The sequence below is a fragment of the Ascaphus truei genome, chromosome 2 (assembly GCF_040206685.1).
Source record: "Ascaphus truei isolate aAscTru1 chromosome 2, aAscTru1.hap1, whole genome shotgun sequence".
Classification (NCBI taxonomy): domain Eukaryota; kingdom Metazoa; phylum Chordata; class Amphibia; order Anura; family Ascaphidae; genus Ascaphus; species Ascaphus truei.
Window position 1 is genome coordinate 45,253,172 of NC_134484.1, and position 22,640 is coordinate 45,275,811.

The 22,640-nt window shown below is 43.0% G+C and overlaps 1 protein-coding gene across 5 annotated transcripts in view; it reads right to left on the reverse strand.

Annotated features, from left to right (window-relative positions):
- The window catches only part of DEPTOR (DEP domain containing MTOR interacting protein), a 178,340-nt gene that overhangs the window by 85,991 nt on the left and 69,709 nt on the right, over positions 1-22,640 (reverse strand). For all 5 annotated transcript variants that reach the window (XM_075582331.1, XM_075582333.1, XM_075582334.1 and 2 more), the window contains exon 5: positions 14,100-14,278. In XM_075582331.1, the coding sequence (XP_075438446.1) occupies positions 14,100-14,278 (179 nt within the window). The remainder of the gene's footprint in view (positions 1-14,099; positions 14,279-22,640) is intronic.

Here is a 22,640-nt window from a genome sequence, read left to right on the forward strand (position 1 = left end):
GGGGGAAGTGAAAAATGTGTAGAATGATATATACACTTAAACAGCGTGGAAACACGAACTGCAGATCTAAACATCTCTGCAAAATAAATAAACATGAGCATCACAAACTATTATACAATAAATACTATTAAAAAAAAATATATATATATATTAAAAAAAAATTATATATATATATATATATATATATATATATATATATATATATATATATATATATATATATATATATATATATATATATATATACATATAATCATTTCCCAGAGATACAGTGAGGATTATCAAACTCTATAGAGAAGTGTGGTTTGTAAGAAAAACACTGATTGTTTCATATGAAGCATGCGTCATGTATACCAGGGGTGGCCAACTCCAGTCCTCATGGGCCACCAACAGGTCAGGTATTGAGGATACCCCTGTTTTAGCACAGGTGGCTCAGTCAGTGGTTCAGTCATTCTGAAGCGCACACACATATAACAGCAACTTGCTGACCTTTTGCTTACCAATTGGTTATAAAAGACATTTAATTTTGTGTCTCTAGTTACAACACTGTTACACCGGTGCTGCCCGCAGACCAGACCCGTCCCCTGAGTTGAAGGGGGAAGTGGTAATACACGCACCCGCAGCAAAGGGAGCGTGTCCGGAGTGTGGTATGAAGCGTTGCCAGGCCAGGTGTAGTAAGGTAGACAATACTTGCCGGTACCGGTTGTAGAGATAGAGTGATGAATGCCTTGCCGAGGTCAGGGAGTGGAGAGTGGAGATAGGTCGTAGTCCAAGCCATGTTCAAGGGGTTACCAGAGTGAGCGTTGTCCAAGGAGTGCCGAGATCGAGAGCCAGAGGGGGTAGTCGTACAAGCCGCGTCAGAACCTGTGAAAACACTGAGAGAATCCAGAAGTACTTCCATACAGAGACTATGTCGAGCAAAGACTGAGAGCAGAGAGGAGCTAGATAAAGCAGGAAGGTTCAATTAGGAACGGAGGCGGGACAGGAAGAGCTACAGGGAGTCACTGCAGATTGGTGCAGGCATAACAGGCCAGGTGAGTCTTGTTGGTAACCTGAGTATGCTCGTGCAGTGTGCGGGAGCGGAGCCTGAGGTCCGGGGGACGGGAAGAAGAGTGTGCAGACTGAGCGTGCTCCGTAACTCGTGTACGCGCGTGAACCGAGCCAGTGGATGGTGCAGGTGTGCGTGCCGGAGGGCGTGGGCGCGCGCGGCGCTGTACAGAGGAATCGCCGAGGGGAGTGATCCCGCGACGGCAGCAGGGGCGGGGAGCCGTGGAGGCCGGTAAGGCAGGATTGTTTTGTGTGTGCAGGGGCTCCCTGCGGGGAGGGAGTGCTCTGTGTGAGGAGCGTGGAGAACGCCGATTCCTGACAAACACATTCTGCTTCTCATATGGTAAAAGACACATTTTTAACACCGCTCAAAGCCTGGAACACGTGATCACTATCTGCGTTACTGTACATGGGATCAGGAGTCACTTCCAGTAAAAAATAAATTTTATAGTAAGCCCTAAATCCCACTGAAAAGTGTGTTATGAAATTAGTTGCGTTGAAAGATGAAGACACTAAAGTAGTATTTGTAATTTATAGGGGGCCTGTTGGTTCCAGCAAAGAAGGGATGGACTAGTTTCTACCTTAAACTAAACGAAAACAATCGTCTCGGGTATCCTGAGTTACACACAATCCTCTGTGACTGGAGATATAGATTTTACGTTTACCCCATGACATCTGGATGCAATAAATCAGACCGGCTTTGCTGCGGGATCAGGAAAGCAGGAATTCTTTCAAGACCCATATGTTGCATGCATTTCCATGTCGCTGAACACTATTCCCACCACTTCTACAAGCTTTCCTACTAGTTATACAAGCTCTGAGAAGCATAGAGAAGTGTACATATTAATGCTCAGCACTTTAGAGTCATTTAAAATCCTAAATGCCTCTTGTTGCACGGCAACGGTTCAGAATTCTTCTTGTAAGTGCGCTAGTGGGGAAACTCTGCACTAATGGTTTAGAACAGTGGTGGGGAACTGCAGGACTGGAGTACCCCACCACTGGCTTAGAAAGTCCATTTATACTGTAGAAAGGGATAACATGCACTTGAACGCATCCGGCCGCTCCTCCTTCTCTTACCGTGCACCCCAAAACTGGAACAACCTACCGGAGACTCTCACATCCACCACCAGTCTAAGTTCTTTCAAATCTAAGGCTGTCACACATTTTAGTGTGGTCTGTAATTGTTTCATACACCCATAATACAAATTATCTTTAACTGTGCATGCAATGTCTTGTATATGTAGCCCCGGGTTTATTTTTCACTCCTTGACCCCCCTCCGCGAGTGCCGTGTGGTCGTGGGTGCCGCCGGAGGCAGCGACGGACCCGCCGGCATAACGCGAGGGTGGGGGCTAGTGCAGGGAGCTGTGCGCTGTTCCCTGATGCGGCCGGTTGCCGGGGACGCGAGCGGCCCGTTGTTAGGGCCGCGATCGCGTTGCCGGGGTCCGGGCGGCTCGGGGAACAGGGCGCCGCCATTGCGCCATAGTTCGCGCATGCGCAGTGACCAGCAGGCGCAGGGAAGGCCTCGGACAGAACGCGCATGCGCAGATAGGGGCAGGGAGTTAAAGAAGCCCTTAGGAGATCGCGCGAGAGTACGGAAGCAGGGAGAAAGGTTGTGGCGGCCATTAGGCGTTCGCGCATGCGCAGGGTAAGTGCGCACGCGGCCCCAATGCTTTAGTAGCCTCCTGGGAACTACAACTCCCAGGAGGCATAGGGAGGCAGGCAATAGGGCTGGAGGATTCCCAGACAGCAAGATTGATACATTTCGCGGGCTTAGAGCAACAGCAGTTGGAGCTGGGAGCAGGAAGGGGGAGGAAGGGTGTAAGGAGCAAGTGGCTCCTGCACCAGGTAAGGATCCCCAAGTCCCAGGCAGGCCCCAATCCCTGTTAGGGTAGTGGGTAATTTATAAGGGACGGCCCGAGATAGGGAGGCTGCCCTTAGGTGTGAGAGGGTGCAGGCTTGTCAGTGTCACGGCTGGTAGTGCTGTGAGCGCTGACAAGTAGGCACAGTGTGTGCAGTGTGTTATTGCTGCAGGTTCCGTGTGCAGTGTGTTGTTGCTGCAGGTTGACTGAGAGTGTGCAGTGTGTTTGCTGCAGGTTGACTGAAAGTGTGCAGTGTGTTTGCTGCAGGTGCTGCTAGTTGTTAGTTACAGTTAGGACTGGGAAGATTTAGGGGAACGGGACAGGCCATTAACCCCTTAGGTCCCAGATAGGACCTCACTCCCCAGTTTGTGGTGTTACAGGGACAGGCCCTAGGTTAGGGATCCTGTCACAGTAGTGTTAGATTAGTTAGGGACTCAGCGGATGCTGCGGTACCTGTGAAGCGGTTCGGACCCACGTTGGGGTCCACAGAGACTATTCCAGAGTGGGACCGCCCTGGCGGTCCGCGTGTCAGGAGTTCGGTTGGAGGATCAGAGGACGTCATCCTACTACTGATCCTTTGTGAAGACCGTTGCAGGTCCGAGCACTGGAGTGTTCGGCAGGTAACTCTGACCTACATGTGCACCAACAGGCCTAGTAGTTTCCTCAGTGACTGCGCAGTCACACCTATCCGCTCTCTATAGAGTACGGGACATTGAGTGGGGGATTACCGGTGATGGTGGGAGAGTTATGTTTCAGGTCACTCAGTGTCTCCTCTAGAGAGGGACACCCGATATTGTGTGTAAGGTTATACTGTTAGAGTATAAGTATATGTATGTGTTATCGCTATTCATTGCATTATCATTAGTAAAAACCAGTTACAATCATAAGGTGTTGTATGTTTCTTGCCCAGGGGAATCTTACGTCACGGGGATCCTGGGTAAGTGGAGGCGCTGCGCTATGTAAATGTGTGAGTATTACCCCAGGCTCCCAGCTAGCGGAGGCTCAGATCTCCTGGAGCCGCAGGTTGTGTACAGTACCAGTAGTCCCTTTGGGAGGCGTCAGAAAAAGGGCTACATATATAATGTATACCCTGCTCATTATGTAACTGTATTTGTAACCATGTATTATTTGTCTTAACTCTGTGCCCAGGACATACTTGAAAACGAGAGGTAACTCTCAATGTATTACTTCCTGGTAAAATATTTTATAAATAAATAAATACTGTCAAATTATTATTTTTCTCTAAATGGAGGGACTCCCAGAGCAGGAATTGCATTGACTTGGTTTGACACTAATAGCCCACCAGTTTAGGAAATATGAACAATCTTGTTTTCAAGTATATCTTGGACTGCACTAACATAATTATGAAAATAATGACACGTGGCACTTTTAATTGGAGGCTGTAGTGAGTTGAATTTTCTGAACAGGCCAGGAAATAGGAGATGCATATCTCCTGAACCAAGGACTCCTAATTCTAGGAACCTCCACTGTAGATATGTTAAAATGCAACCTTACCCAGCAGCATCAGAGGCCGGGCAGGTTATTTATATACTGTACATTACAGTCAGTCATTTGTATTAATGATAACATCATAACCTGCTATGCTAGAGCAAATTATGTCAGATTCAAATTCACCTGACTCCTGGCTACATTGTTATGTGAAGGTCTACATTTACTTCAACTAAACAAAGAAAAAGCATACAGTAACTCACTTGCCACTTTGGCAGCAAATTTGACTCCATACTACAGTAGCTACTAGAGATGTGTGCAGGGCAAAAGAAGAGCTCTGTGAGATATTCGTGTATTACTATCTTCCTACCTGTTCCTAGGGGTTAAATATACAGGGTGTCCATAAATTATTCACCGCATTATAAGCCTTAATAAATTATAATAGGGTGAAAAACTTATGGACATGCTGTACATATATATATATATAAATATTTGTATATAGATATTTGTATGCACATTATATACAGACTCAGATCCAAGCACATACTGTATATATCAAACTCAGGGATTCTGGACACCTTTATAAGGGATTAACAATTAACTTCATAGCGTGATTGTAAAATTAATATTATTAATACATTTTTTGTTGCTTAAAGTTCAAACATATTTTTCACTACAGAAAGCCCACCGTATGGATACATACGCACAAATATAAATATACATACACACACACACACACACACACACACACACACACACACACACACACACACACACACACACACACACACAAACTGTATATATGCATTCACACAAACAAATTTCCATACAGGTTAATACAGTAATAAAACTGGTGCTATTTTTTTGCCCCTGTCTTTGTCATTAACTTTGTGCTGCTATGTCTGTTTGTTTCTCTCTCTGTGCCCCCCATGTCTCCATCTCTCTGTGTCCCCCATGTCTCAGTCTTCCTCCCTCAGTGCCCCTCTTGACTCTCTCCGTCTCTCTTTCCCTCATATCTCAGTTTGTCTCCCCCCTCTCGCTCTTTGCTCTCGTCCTCTCTTCTTATCTGTCCTGCCCTAATCCTCCTCTTTTCTGATCGTCTGACCAACCCCTATCGCATCTGATTCTATGTCCAGTTTTTCTCCTTCTCCTTTGGTCCTTTCTCATCTGGGTCAGATGGCGGAAGGGAGAGAGAGGGGGACTATCTTTTAGTGGGAGTCCCTCGTGCTATATATATATCTCCTCAAACACACCTTGAAACAACACACCTTTCTGTGCACAAAAAGCAGCTCACCTGGTATATATGTTAATAGAAGTAATTTAAATACACTTTGCGTGTATCTCTCTCTCCACCCATCCCCCCTCCCTGCATGGAAGCCGAATGTCTGCGAATAATTTGCCAGTGTCTACTTGCCACATGCCAGTAACATATTAAGTTTACTGTGGATAAATAAAAGTGACTAAAAACTTTCACATTACATGGTACTGCAAAGCAAATACACCTGACTACATCTACATGTTTGACGCAGGTTCACAAAACCAGTCCTAAAACAGCAGACTACGTTCAAAGCAGCGATACTACAGTACAATCCCCCTGTAGAATTTTTTTTTCTCTCATTTTTATATGTAAATCATATGACAATGTATAATTCTACATTCTACTAAGCTGGCAATCGTTTGGTGCTCCTGTTATAAACCTGTAAAAATGCTGATTGTTTGCCTAACAGAATCGTCTCACTCAATATGCTACAATCAGTGAAATGCTGCAGCTGATATGTTGCAGCTTTAAGAGTCATAGACAGTCTGCTGTTTGGAACACAGCACGAAATCTATTTGTGATACTTTGGCCAACCTATTAAAACAATCAAGCACAACAATTAAAGAAATAAACAAACACCACAACAATAATATAACTAAAAAGTCTCAACTACACCAATAAAATTATTCTAACACCAAAACCACTAAAGAATACAAATATTATACCAAAATAATAGAATACAATTAAAGAAAAACCTAACCAACAAAACAAATCAAGAAATAAAACCGCTAGCCAATCCACAAATGTACTAAAAACAAGCCATCCAAATTCCAAACAATTTAATCAAAACAATAAATAGAAATAGAAAAAATAACAATCAATACAAAACAAGCTGTTTGTTGACAATGCCAAAAAATGTATTGCCTGTCACTGTATTTATCTGTACCCTAAAGGGGCACAGAATAATACATTAGCAGTCAATGGACAATGAAAAATATAAAAATAAATATACATAAAAAAAACCTGGAAAAAAAACCATTTACATACATTCAATATTTATCTTACCTTTAGAAGTCTTCCCTCTCCGAATCCCGGCGCATCAGGAAGTTCTCGAACCACGACATCATCACCCACAATCTGTCTCCACCCTCCTTGAAGAACAGCATCAGGTACAAAAATCTTCATCTGTCATTATTTTCTTCTTTTCTTTAATCTTCTTTCATCTTTCTTTCAATCCAGAACCCATGGTAAATCCAAAACGGATGTTGCCACATCGAGATCTTCCGCTAAAATTAGACGTACTGGCCTTATATAGGGCCCGTGAAGTCACATTATAGTGTCAGATGGTACAGCTCCAATCCGATTGGACGCTGTATTGTGCCCGCCTCTCTCTTTTTTTTTTTTTTTTTTAAGGATGTGAAATAATCTCCAAGGGAGGTACGTCACATCCTTAAAACCACATGGCTGATATCACATGGTATTACAGGCAATGGGATTGAAGACAATCCCATTGGCTCCTGTACCATGGGATATGTTCCGTTCTAAAAAGGATGTGACATCATCCCTTAAAGTGATGTCACATCCTTTTTACTCATACAGGAGAGACAATGATCCTAAACATACAAGAAGATCTACAAAAAATGGCTGCAGAAGAAGAAATTCCGCGTTTTAGAATGGCGTAGACAAAGTCTGGGCCTAAACCCCATCGAAATGTTGTAGCAGAACCTGAAGCGAGCTGTCCATGCAAGGAAGTCCTTATATGTCACGGAGTTGAAGCAATTCTGTAAGAAGGAATGGGCCAAATTTCCTCAAAACCGATTTGAGAGACTGACCAGCACTTACAGGAAACGCTTAGTGGAAGTAATTTCTGCTCAAGGGGCTGCCACCAGGTACTGAATCTAAAGGTTCACATACTTTTTCACACATGGATATTGAATGTTGAATCATTTGTAGACAAATAAATGTTGATAAAGTATCATGTTTTTGTGTAATTAGTTTGATCAGGTTCTCTTTATCTATTATTAGGACTTAGATTAAGATCTAATAACATTTTCGGTATGAAATATGTGAAAATCCTAAAGGAGTTCACAAACTTTTTCTCACCACTGTACGTACACACACACACACACACACACACACACACACACACACACACACACACACACACACACACACACACGCCTGCATTTCTACTGAAGATATTCACACTTACTGTATGCATGAATACACATGCTTGAAGGGGCATAACTAAGAATGGATAGAAGTTTTTGGATTTCTCCCCGCCAACTAAAAGGATACCATACAAATACAGCAAAAAGAACAAATGGCAAACATTACTTCTGATGGTGATGTTGGCTTTAATTCAAACTATAGTCTTTGCCAACGTGTTGCAATGTTTTTCATTCGGAAGATGTTTATAATACTGTTTTGGCAGAGAGGAAACATGAAACCTGAGTACATTCAACATTCAACATTCAAAAGCCATAACACATCAATTTCAATTGAACATTATACTTTGATTCTTACACAACATTATATAATGAACAACACATTTCAACAACTATATCTTTAAAGCATTAGCCACGATGGATAACTAATATTCTGATACACTTACTGTAGGATTGCACCTGGCTGTGAAAACAGATGTAGCAAATCTTAATGTCTTCGGCACCGGGGTAAACTGTGGCTGCCCCAATTAATAATGCAGGGTGTCAGATCTGGAAGCATTGAAACCACCCGTAGGGCGACCATGGCAAACACTGTCTCAGAAACCGCGGTTTTAAGCTTGTCCAGCGTCTCTGGAGACCGTACGTGTATGTATCCACACACATGTAAGGAAAGACCTAAGCACTACGGGTTTCTGCTAGAAAAGTGATTTAATGATAGCCATAAATTGACGTTTCGGCCTCAAAGTGGCACTTGCTTTTGAGAAAGGCCCTTGGAGGCCGAAACATCAATTTATGGCTATCATTAAATCACTTTTCTAGCAGAAACCCGTAGTGCCTAGGTCTTTCCTTACATACAGTCATTGGGGGTACCAAGCAGAGATTCCTGGAACCGGAGCACTGGTACATTGATATACAAAGATAGGCACTGGAGATATCTAATAGGTTTCTATTTTGGAGAAATTATAATTTGTGTGGTTATTTGTGCTGCCCTATTCCTGCAAATACAGCTGTAAAGCAGCAATCCACACTGATAGCTATTTTTTTTTTACAAATTAAGTTACCACTAGTTGCCCGTTCCAAAGCTGTTTTTATTTTAAGAATCTAATGCTCGGTTCAGGAGATATGAGCGCTTGGAAAGTGTCTGGGAACCCCGTGCAGTCTAGTGGGTCAAGATACTAATATTATAGGAGTTCAGCTTCTGGGGGGATTTCTGCTGTAAGTGGCTCCCCAAGAAGAGAGGCATTATGTTATATTTCTTATTGTGTGTTTTTCACAGTTGAGCTTTGAAGCCTTTACGTGCAAAGTAAACAACCATGGCAGAGATGTTACATTCCTTTAGTCATTAACTTTATTGTAACACCATTAGAATCTACTGAGTGAAACTTCAACTTTATGTATAGTATTAAGTATGGTAGGAATGAAAGGTGTGGGGGCGGGGATTTACTAAGCTCCATTAGGGCACTACACGTAACATGACATGACATTAGCCTCAGGTAGCGTCTTGTCAATATTAATGACATTTTCACCTTAGGATAACATTATAGTTCAAGTCTACTGTACAACTACCTATAATGGACATTAGAGAAAGTTAAATGCTAATGATAGGCAATGAGGTGTTACGATAGCATACCCTAATCACTATACCATGTTAAGATAATGCTGGGCCTTAACGTTAAGTCATTTGAATCATAGCTAATCTTGGCATTGCTCTCATCTTTTGCAATGTCTGGATGGGTGTATGGCCACTGTTAGGATTTAAATAACAGCATTATTTCCTGGTGTTATTTCCATCTCCTCTCTCACTCTGCTCCATCAGAACACTTATTTTGAGGTCTGGATCGGAATAACTCCCAGACAAACTTAACGTTACTGGATGCTAACGTGACAGAGAGGAGCAATCCATGCAATATCCTGCATGTTTAAAAATAAAAAATCAGTTCTGTGGTATTAGATAATACATACTACATTTGTTTATTATTATTATTATTCAATTCTTAATGCTGTTTTTAATGAGTTTTAATATACCGAGCATCTTTTGATTTCTACAGCAGGTTTCAGCCCACCTCCCCAGCAGTACAAGATATTTGCAACACTTTCTTGTTTGTGATAATTTGTTGCAAAGGTTCCCAGCAGTTTGAGCAGCAAACTGTAACAATAGATAATGTTACCTTAGTAATATAAGGATACATTGTAGCTGCTGAGTTAGTGTAAGGCTGAGTCCACGGTGACTTCAGCCGTGCGGAGGCGCGCTGAGGCTGAGGGAAAGCGGGTGCGCGAGCCCCTGCTAAAGCCGCTCTCATTGCAGCTGCAGGGGCTCACTGACAAGCGTCAGCACGGGTCAGCGGAAAAGCGCTGACCATGGACTCAGCCTTAGAGTTTAGTGAAACCTTGAAAGCAGGATCTGTGCTGATCGATCACAGGAGAACAAATAGATCGGCAGTTTACAGTAGCTAATTCGTTTTCAATAAAGGTAATCAAAAGTTGCATACTGTACATTAGAACAAACAAAGTTTTTTTTTTTTTTAATGCCACTTGGACTGTTAAGCCTATGCTAATGAGATGTAGGGCTTTTTTTTTTTTTTTTTGCATATAATTAACGTGGATACTGTAATGAACCGTGAGCCGCGCGGACCCACGTGCGCCCCCCGTGCAGGTCCTGCGCGCCCGCAGGCCATCTTGGCACCCGCTGCTGGCTTCCCGCGGCGACGTGCCCCCTCGCGTACGCGCAGGGCTTCCCCCACTGCAGCGGCACTTTCTACTTGCGCGGCGCGCATGCGCGTCCCCCTTATCGCGGGATTGAATACAGATCGCTTCGCGTCCCCAAACTGAATGTCAACAGAGCTCATCAGCTCCATCTCTTGCACCTGCCTCTCCTGAACCGGCCTATCTCTGGACCCCCGCAGAGGCCGCGCCTCCGCTTCACCCCCTTGGGGATTGGCCTGTTTCACCTATATATGCTCAGCTGTGCCACTGGCACTTTGGCTGAGCATAGACTCACGTTGTGCTCTGTTTGCCTCTGATTATCCTGCCTTGTCCCTGTTCTGTCGCTTCGTTCCTAATCCTGATCTCCTGTGTATCGACCCGGCTTGCCTTTGGACCTCCTGCATCTCTGGAATACTGACCTCGGCTCTCCCCGGCTCTCTGCTACTCTCCAACCCTGACTCCGGCTTGAACTTCGACGATCCTCCTCTCTCCAACCCTGACCTTGTAAATAGTACCTTCTACGCTCCGGACCTCTCCTGCACCGAACCGAATATGTTTTACCCGACCTCTGCAACCCCAGCCCGGCTACCAAGACCATCCTACACTCCGGACGGGGTCCCCATGTCTGTGGCTGGTGTTTGCCTATTCCCATCTCAGTACATGGGTCTCGTCTAGCTTGTGGTGAGCACAGCGTAACAGATACCATATTAACTCAGGGAACATAAAGTCTGAGCTTGCTTCAGGTAAAATATTTCCCTGATTTAGTGGATCCAAAATAAGCCTAAGTACTCCAATATCTGCAATTATTCCTGGCATAAAAAATGTACCTCTTTCCTTTTTGTTGTTGTAATTAATTCATACAAATGTGTTTAAGCTGTGGGTGAGCACCATTAAAAAAAAAACATACATAAGTTGCAGAAACACAATTATTAGCACTTAGCATAATTCAACAATAAATATTTCAAGCGAATCTATAAAAATGAATAAAAATGTGAAACTCTGAAAACCTTTTTTTTTTTCTTTTACTAAAAAAGTGCTTATGGCAGCCTCGTATTACAATAAGTGGAAGTGGTATAAGCACAGTGAGGTATTGTTGGCTGTGTGTCAAGTGTGTTGTAACACTACATGGCAGGACATCAGGCGGCAGATTTTATTGTTCTGCCATCGGGAAAAAGTATTTTAACTTTGATCAAACTGTCAGAGCTGATATAATAACACTTATGAGGTTTGTAAAACTCTAGTATTCATCTAATGGAACATTTCTTTTTGAGGCACTAAAAATGTAACAATTTGTATTTCTACATAGGGATTATTCATTTATTTTGAAGCATATTGCCGTGAAAGGATTTCTCATAAAGAATCAGATCTTAAGATTTGAAAAATGTTGAACACTATCATTTAATCCAGGGGTGCAAGACATTTTCTAGGGGGAAGGGGGGGGAGGGGCTGCAGCGATTACAGTGGCCCTGCACTCTTTCCCAAAGCATTTAAATTAAATGCTGGGGGAGCGTGCGAGGCCTCTGTAAGTTCCCTTACGTTGTGTCCAGCGGCTTCTGGCGACATGTCGCCATGGCAACGCAACATCCCAATATGTTAGGTTTTAAGGATATCCCAGCTTCATCACAGGTGGCACAATCAGTGGCTCAGTCAAAGATTGAGCACCACTGATTTAAATAGTATCACAATCTGACAAAGGGAAAACCGCCCCAGGATCAATACAGCCAGGAGTTTGGACAACCTTTGCTTACACATTTAGAAGTACTTTGGACTGCTGTGTTACCTGGCAGCCCCCCTCCTCCTCCCCTCCCCACACAATATTGTGTTTTCACGTACACTTTACCATGCACGTTTGTTTTCAAACAATCTCATACTGGTTACTCATATGTACAGCTGTAGCCAACTTTAGTTCACCTACTGATAACGCAGAATATTGTGATATAGCGTGGGATTTCACAGAGTTTCCATAGGAATCCATGGTAGTGATAATGCAGAATATCCCCCCCCCCCCCCATGAGGCACCAGAGAAAGCAATAACCATGCTACATTTGTAGTCATCATCTTCCCCTTCTTTATTACAGAAGTATTTTTAGTAAATGGCAGGTGACAAGCGATTGCCTCATGTACAACATATGACCTTTATGTCCCCCATTTCACCTGTAGCTCATGTCATTCTCATTGATTTACAGACAGTACTTCTAAAGTGAAATATTTCCTTAAGCAATCCCCCTAACTGGTTTTATTTTGACCCTTTTTTAATTTTATTTTAACAAGATGGAAACTGGGGGGGTCACACCGAGCTGAACCTCAATATTTTCAGCTCGGGGGACTGTCCAGTGCCCAAGATACATACCAGGGAAGTTGCTAGGTTACTTCAAAGGGAAGCAAAATGTCTGCAAAACCATAGGCCAACAGGGAGCTGCAGTGTAATTGGTTGTGGCTTCCTACTGACTGGACATTAAATCCCCCGCGTAGGTGGAACTAATACTGGGAACTTCACCGGTAAGTATCTCAGGAAGAGGGATTTCCCTGGAGCTGGAAAAAAAGCTCAATTCAAGTCCGGTTAAATCTAACTGGTTGCCATCCTGTAAAAATAAAAATGGAGGTTAGTAAAGGGATGGGGGTGGGGGTTGTTTGCTGTTTTAATAACCCAATACTTTAAATTTACCTATACGACATAATGAATGGTTGTCAGTTATCAGGAGAAACAGGAAAACATATTTGCCCAATGACAAAATGTGCACGAAAGCAAAAGGAACTGGCCAGCTAAAATTCCCATGGGAGAATATATATTTTATATGTTCAAATTTGCATATTTCCCAGGTATCTTGGGTGTGTTTATAGGTATGCCTCCACATGTTATATACAGTAGATAGGTGTTTAGGGAGGTATTTAAGTTCATTAGTAGAATCTGTAACGTTAAGTCCCAGTGTTAAAACTTAGTGGTATGTGTTGTTAGTGTAAGCTCCTCTTTTCCACCTTATTATCACGACGGCCGGTAGAGTTAACACAATGCCCTTTCCGGGGTAAAACATTACTTAACTGTATGTTTTTGGCCTTTGAAGATACGCGGTAAGGCTTAACGTGTTGTTAAATTAGGTCACTTCCCAGAGCTTTGTGGATCTGAGTCACAGTGACACATTTTGGCTTCCAGTCCTAAAGGCAAACGACTTAGATTTTCCAAACACTCCCTGTTTTTAAGCTCACTTATCCCTCTTTTAAATAGCAGGTCTTGTTAGGCACCTGTGAAATACCAGTCTATTGAGCCATCTCTCCCTCCATTAGACAGGCTATGAGAGCGTTTGCAGGTAGTGTTACAACCTGCAAAAAAGAGCACAACTTGGCGGGGTTTCAGGCTTAAAATACTTTGGCCACAGAAATGGACTAAATGGGCCTTATTTATGAGAAAACAGATAAGTAGTTAAATATATAATTTGTCATATTGGGTGTAACAAGGGTTTTTTTTGTCTTGTATTGACTCAGACTTTATCTTCGTTGTTGGGATAGAAATATACTAAGTTCATATTATTCATATTCTGAATGTATTTGACATAGACCTACATTTATAATGTTCAATAATGAAACGGTTGAAGGCGGCAGAGAGCTTGTCGTCTTACCATGCTGAATAATTCCGTGCTCGAGCAGTCTGCGGCCGAGCTGCTCAGCTTCACTTCTTGTTGTCACCTCTTCTTCTTGGATTAGCCAATCAACAAATTCAGAAGCCACAAAAGTACGTTCGTATTTTATTTCTTCCTCTTCTCTCGCTTGCAAGAGCGTGTTTTCAGAACTCATAATTCTGTCATAAAAGACAAAAACAAGAGTAAGCTGTTTTACAGAAGGAAAAATACAACCTACTAAATTAGGCCAAGGAGGCAGTTTCGTCTCGAGCCCCTTTGTGTTAATCTACAGCGTAGTAAGGCATTCTAATTCTAATTTTGCCTTGTGCACCAGTTTAAGATTTGGGGAGTGTTAAAGGGAAGGTTGCCCTGTCAACATATTGAAAATGGATCAATTTCTGTACGTTACTCAATTTTAGCCTTTCCTTTGTGGCCAAAAAATTTGTCAGATGTGATGTGGTGTAAACAAAAGGTTGACAGTATAAGCAAGATGCAAGAAACTTGGCTAACAAACTTCTTATATTTCATGCAATCAAGAGCAAATATGGAGCATTGCACCAAAACACATTACTTAGATAAGCACATACACCTCTTACAGTTTTATATGCCCTATAATACTGAAGGGATTTGGAAAGGTATCTGGGAAGTATACCCTATGGGGCTTATTCTAGTAGTTGAATGTGTCATTGCCAAATCGCAAGTTTTGGCATGTTCAGAATTCACAATATGAAATGGGTGAAAAAAGGGTATTCTCTACTGCAAATCACATTGTCTAAACCGCGTGTCCAAAAAGTGACAAGCCGACAGATTTTTTACTTGCTTTACAAGCGAAATGACCTGAAGGTGCGATTTCCCTCAATAGCGAGGACGAGGACTTCCTACTCTAATAGTATCTCCAGTTGTAAATATGTTGCAGTTTTCTGAGCTACTAGAATACAGCAAGTTTGCAAAAAATGCTATTTTGGTCATTCCGCCCGTATTTGAGCCAGAATGAAAACACTTGTAAAAAAAGCTTTTTTCGCATGGTTTAGACATGCGAAAAGGTTTTACAGAATAGCAAAACATGCATATTCGCTTGTAAAGTGCACTTTAGATGTGTTACAGTAAGTCACATTTCAAAGCTACATAAGTCCCTATGTGTTCTCCTTAAATAAATAGGTTTGCTAGAATAACCAGCCCTACTCGAAGTTACTGATCTGTATAGCGGAGGGGGGTACTAGCAGGGATCTAAATTCTTAAACAAAATATAAAGGCAAGGGAATGGAAGATCCATAATACCACACACTTAAACCTCAGGTATAGGGAATTAACTTATCAATAAAATTATGCTTCAATTCAAAAGTGCTAAAAATAAGTAACATATCTCCAAACGTGATCCGTTGTATCTTTAAGTTACAAAGGAATATGTGCTTCTGTGTGCTCAATGCTCAGATAGGGGTTCGCCAAGGAAGGCATCTTAGGGAACACATTATGTAGGATCCAATTTGTATTATTAATGACAATCAGCCCTTTAAGACACAGAGATCTATAACTTAAAAAGTTAGGTATACGGTAGTTAAAGTTGGTTGTTCACCAAGGTACAGTATTAGATAAGCAGCTGCTATTAGCTGAAAATATTTATTTTCCTCTCATTTTTGAATGAAACAGATAAGACTAACAAATAAAACTGGTACCTTTCCTTGTATACATTGGTATACACTGCAATGGGATTGTAAAAGGGGAAACATTTAATCACCCACACAGTGGGAAAGATGTGAAACATAAAGGTCTCTTTACATGCGATATAGTGCCCAGGTGATACATGGCAAACTGTACATTGGACAAACATCAAGACCAGTGAAACAACATTTATATGTACCCAAATCCAATACCAGACTGGGAAGACTAGACTCTCCGGTTACGAGACACTTGTTAGAACGCAAACACTATTTGGCACAACTAAGATTTTTTTATATTAGAACAAGTGGCAAGTCCTAAAAGAGGAGGTAATAGAAAGAAATTACTTATTCACAGAGAATCTTACTATACCATATAACATATACTATCTACAAACGGAGGTCCCCTCCGGTACGAATGAACAAAACTGCCTGGGATGTTACTTATACATATAACCTTCATCTAGTAATATTTGCCTAAATAAAAAATGTAGGTAACAAACCTATGGAGAAGGCCAAGCAGAAAAAGATAGATCACATTAGGATTTCTGCCTACATGAAGTGGGTAGCTATGGAGCTCCAGTTAATATAGGGAACTCTAGGGCTATCCTTAAAGATCATCTACTGTATATAAAGAAAATAATCCCTATTTGTTCGAAAACGTCTTATCAGAATTTGCCTAACTTAAGACTATTAATTATTTCTATACTGAGACAGCGTTCTCGGCAAGTAAGGGGTCTATAGCAAACCGGCACAGCAACAAAGAAAATCAAATTGGTGAGTGCTACACCAACTATTGACTTTTATATATACTTTATGCGTATAGTAGGTTGGCATTACAGTCAGATACCACCATGTAAAACTCTCTAGCCGAATACCAGTGAATCAGTTAGGGTAACAATGTTATGATACCTGTGTTGTGTATATGTTAGGTACCACCATCTGGGCTGTGTCTATTCTCTACTACTATACCAGTGAATCATGTATTTGGGTTCACATAACACATTAACACTAACACCCAGTTTTAACTTTACATAGTAAAAAGTTTTATTGTCGAATGCCAATTTTGTATAGATGATAGTGGGTCAGACAGCATGTCCCAGGCAGGTTCAGAACCTTTCCCTAAGACATGTAGCTCTACCCAATTCCTTGTGACATGGGTGATACCCCAAGCAGCAGTGGAATGCAGCAGTTGAGCACTAGGCACCCAGTGGATGTGCGCAAGCCAGGGCCCTGTATGGTCCAGATCCTCAAAGCTAGGTTAAATCAGGGCTCATAATGTCATGTTATCAAAATCAGCTAATTAAATGCACAAACAATGGACATTAGCTAGCTCGTTAGAATCGGCTTAACCCCATGTTAAATTAGCACTGCCTTGTGTTAGCTGTTCATGACTCGCATTACACCTGTCTCACCTAAAGGTGGCGTTAAGTCGTCAAGACCCTCAAATATGGGTTTTGTGAGAGAGACCAATTTTACGGATGGACGGAGGGACGGAGGGAGCTATACATATCCCCTTGAAATATGTGGAGAGACAATTATGCTAAAAATGTTGAGCACCGGAGATACCTGGGAGATATGCTAATAGGAGTAATTACAATATACTTTGCATATCTCCCAGGTATCGCCAGTGAGCTCCTTTTTGATCACAGATGTCTATCCATATGTTGTTTCAAGGTTGGTTTGAGGGGATATATATAGCACTTGAGACTTTAGTAAAATAGGTCTCTCTCTCCAGCGAAACCCCTATTCAGGGTCTGGACAGAGATACCTCCACCTCCTGCACATGCGCGGACTCGGCGGCCCCCCTCCTGCACATGCGCGGACTCGGCGGCCCCCCTCCTGCACATGCACGGACTCGCCGGCCCCCCTCCTGCACATGCACGGACTCGGCAGCCCCCCTCCTGCACATGCGCGGTCTTGGCGGCCCCCCTCCTGCACATGCGCGGACTAGGAGGCCCCCCTTCTGCACATGCGCAGACTAGGAGTAAGTAACATCATGTTAAATCCCTGCGTTAGCTATAACAGAGCTCTGTTGATACAGGGAACACCTCTGTTGCATATCATTAGCACCAACATCCCTGATACTAACGCACGGGCCCGTTACAGCTGAAAATAGCACCTGGCAATGTTTTAGTTAGCTTTGTATATACCCGTTAGCACTTAATGAGGCGTTAACTTAAATGAATGCATTGCTAAATCTTTGTGGATCTGGATCTGGGCCTTGCACACGGTGAAATCCTCTTTTTAGAATTGCTCATTTAAGCTGTTCACCCTCCACAGGATCCTTAGAAATAATATTTAGTACTGCTGGCCGCAGTGCTGATAAGTGTCGTAGGAGGTTCTTGCCCCAAAAATGTGGAGAAGTTTGTATTCATTTAAATTAACTACAGTCACTTTACGTTTTTGAGTTATATTATTTTTGTCTCCCAATAGTTTTTATCATTTTATACAATTTTTAAGTATCTTTCCGTGCTTTATTTTGACATTTTTGTGCTTCCAACATTTTGATTTTTTTTGTCCATAATTTTGTAAAAATCCAACACCAAACAAATCGAGTCTCGGCAAAAACCAGAACACAAAAGATGTCTAGAGCCAAAACATGACACAAAAAACCCCCACAAAACATGACAATTGCCCACCAGTTAAAAAGAGCCTGCCCAACGGTGTACAGTAGGGCCCCACTCATACGGCGGGTTCCATTCCAGGCCGACGGCGGAAAGCAGAAATCGTGTCCACCGGCGATTTCCCGCCTCTCCTACCGTCTACGCTGTCCCAGAGTGCTCCCTTCTGCGCATGCGCTGACTCGGCGGCCCTCCTCCTGCGCATGCGCTGACTCGGCGGCCCCCTTTTGCACATGCGCGGACTCGGCGGCCCCCCTCCTGCACATGCGCGGACTCGGCGGCCCCCTCCTGCACATGCGTGGACTCGGCAGCCCCACTCCTGCACATGCGCGGACTCGGCGCCCCCCTCCTGCACATGCGCGGACTCGGCGGCCCCCTCCTGCACATGCGCGGACTCGGCGGCCCCCCTCCTGCACATGCACGGACTCGGCGGCCCCCCTCCTGCACATGCACGGACTCGCCGGCCCCCCTCCTGCACATGCACGGACTCGGCAGCCCCCCTCCTGCACATGCGCGGTCTTGGCGGCAACCCTCCTGCACATGCGCGGACTAGGAGGCCCCCTTTCTGCACATGCGCGGACTAGGAGGCCCCCCTTCTGCGCATGCGTGGACTCGAGGGGCCCCCCTTTGCAGTACTGCCGTATCGCAGAGAAGCGGGGCCCAACTGTATAAATAATGCAGCAATATAGAAAACACAATAAAGAATTATAAATATAAACAGGAAATGTGTATTTTAGAAAAGATTGAGACTCAAACTTGCACAGAAGTCTTAGCATCTACTGCCACCTAATCTTAGAAAAATCCTCATCTGATTGTTTCCCACTACTGTATGTATAAAAGGCTTCCTGCATCACCAGACGTATCTCCATAAGGAAGGAATACACTTTAGTTCTATAAGTACAAAAAACAATGGCATTGCATAAGATTCCATTGCATTTATAAGAAATCTATGCTATTCATCACTGCATTTTACTCATGTACAGTACCAATAATTAGTACCGTTATCCAGCCATTTAAAACAAAAGAGCCAATACAGGCTGTATTATAGCATGGCTATGTAGCCAGCGTTGGTAAAAAGAGGCGGGGAAACGAAACATATAAAAATGTCACTTAGTGCCCATAACTCTCACTCACACCAACCTAATGAGAAAAATAATACATTGTCAGCATTAATCTATGAGCAGAAGGGACTTTATTGTTGTATTTATATAGCTACACCCAAGATTGTTTTAAATTCAATGGAAGTTTAAAAAATGTTCCTCGTAATGTACCTTTAAGTGTATCAAGATGGAATTTCCATCTTTGGCCTTCGGTAACAGCTGTGATGAATCTTTGCTCCTGCATTTCTCTTTCTTGGCTAACCTCTGTTAACACTGACAGCCGAGAGGATTTGCACATGATCTGTGAGAGCCACTCTGGGATTACTCTTGTATTATGAATGTCAGATGTGCTCTAATGTCTGGAAAGCACTGCAGTAGTTGGTTTACACTAAGCACTTTAACCCCCCTCGAGTCAAATTGTCCTTTACAAAGAAATCAGGTGGTTATCCAAAATTGTGTACATGTTAATTTGTACCTAGATTCAATGAGTGGCCTCCAGATTAAGCTATTCACTTCTTCAATGCATGTTCCACAAAAAACAAATGATAATACCCAAACTATTATTTATTTCCTCATACCCACTTAGATAAAAATGTATTTGATATGTGCTCAAAAAATAATCATAGGATACGCCTGTCATGATAAGGCTAGAAAATATTCAGTATTTTAATAATCTGGCAACAAGGACCATTAACTTGCGTTACAAATTGCATCTTAAAAATACATGTATTTTTTTTTTTATTGGGATCAGTGACCTGGCCTGGTTTTCTGTGTTTGTCTAGAAGTGGGGTTATCTGGGGAATTCCAGGTTTTGGAAAGAGGGGTGATTGAAACTTGAAGTTACAACTCTTTCAGACAGTAAAAATAAGCAAAAAAAAAAAACCCTTTTAATGTAATTTACAGTAAAAGATTGTTACGCCGGAGCTGCCCGCAGACCAGACCCGTCCCCTGAGCTGAAGGGGGAAGTGGTAATACACGCACCCGCAGCAAAGGGAGCGTGTCCGGAGTGTGGTATAAAGTGTTGCCAGGCCAGGTGTAGTAATGAAGACAACACTTGCCGGTACCGGTGGTAGAGACAGAGTGATGAATGCCTTGGGGAGGGGAGAGGAGAGCGGAGGTAGGTTGTAGTCCAAGCCGTGTTCAAGGGGTAACCAGAGTGAGCATTGTCCAAGGAGTGCCATGGTCGAGAGCCAGAGGGGGTAGTCGTACGAGCCGTATCAGAACCTGAGAAACCACTAAGAGAATCCAGAAGTACTTCCATACAGAGACTATGTCGAGCAAAGACTGAGAGCAGAGAGTAGCTAGATAAAGCAAGGAGGTCCAATCAGGAATGGAGGCGGGACAGGAAGAGCTACAGGGAGACACTGCAGATTGGTGCAGCCATAACAAGCCAGGTGAGTCTTGTTGGTAACCTGAGTATTCCAGCGCGGCGTGCGGAGGTGGAGCCTGAGGTTCGGGGACAGGAAGAAGAGTGTGCAGAGGGAGCGCGCTCTGTAACGCGTGTACGTGCGCGGACCGCGCCAGAGGAGGGTGCAGGTGTGCGCGCGGGAGGACGTGGGCGCGCCCGGCGCTGAGCAGAGGAATCGCCGAGGGGAGTGATCCCGCGACGGCGGCAGGGGCGAGGAGCTACGGAGGCCGGTAAGGCAGGATTGTGTTGTGCGTCCAGGGACTCCCTAGAGGGAGAGAGTGCTCTGTGTGGGGAGCGCGTAGAACGCCGATTCCTGACAAAGATCTTCCTGAAAGGGTCTGGAGATGCCAGAGGGGGTGGCCAGGGAGATATTCTGTATGACTGTGTAAATTTACTAAATATAAAGATATCGGGGATCTGACAATGATTCACAAAAATAACAAATATAGCCTTGTAATATTTGTGAATTAAATAATGCTAAACAATCCATAATTGTGCAAAGGATAGATATTCGTTTGTCTCTCAAACCTGAGATTTAACTCCATCAACTTGGATATCCACACGTGTATTTTAATTATACCAATGCAACAGTGAAAGTGACATCCTTCGAGATATGATAGAAAGTTATAGACTTAGAGTATTTTCTTTATCCAAGCATCTTTTGATTCAAAAGGAAAGCTATTTTTTATTTTCTTGCCATAAAGGTGTCACTGGAGATAGATGAGGGGGGCAGGGGGAGAGGGGGTTAAGGAAACGCCAAGAAGGTGGCCTTATTCTGTTCCTAAGGCATAGGATTTTTAGGATAAAAACCATGCATTTAGGATCGGAATTCAACAGAGTGTCTGATGCCAACAAGACATAGGAATTCTCATCGTCCAATCTCTACGACCTTTAAGCAATAAGCTAATATTGTTATGTGGGTATGTTAGAGTTTCTACTTGTTTATCCCGTTATTTTTGTTAAACTGTCCGCATATATTATACGGTATGTTTCTTGCACCCTTATTTACTGTAGTTACATGGACTAAGTGCGATACATGCACTAGCTGTAGCTTAGCTGGAGGATATTGAGAGGCGATCGGGAGGTGTGGGCGTGATGTCACGTGAGCGGTTCGCCCTCATTGTCTGAACCGCTCACGTGACGCAGCCGTCGCGATGCAAGAACAATTTGAAAAGTCTTTTAAAAAATGACGTGATTGGACACGTTGGTCACGCGCTCAATGGAAAACATTCATTTGTTTTGGCGGTGCGTGGCATCGCTGACGCGCACCGCCACTATAATTCCAGCATTACAGTCACTGGTAAGCTTCACAAACTCTACTTTGCAACAACAACAAAACAAACTATAACCAGGTCTGCGCAGTACAAAAATATTAAAGCATTTCCCGCCTTTTTTTCCTTCTTATTTGTATATGTAAAGCATATGAAAATGTATAATTCTACATTCTTACATAAACTGGAAATCTTTTGGTCCTCCTGTTATGAATCTGTAAAAATCCTTATGGTGTGACTGACATGATGGCTGCTTCAGTCAGTGTAACGCCGCAGCTACAATGTATCCTTATATTACTACGGTAACATTATCTATTGTTATAATTTACAGCTCAAACTGCTGTTAATATTGGCAACATATTCTCACAAACAGGAAAGTATTGCAAAAAACGTGCACTGCCCTAGGGGGGCTAAACCTCCTATAGAAATCAAAGGATGATTTACAACTCATTAAAAATTACATTAAGAGTTCAATAATATGCA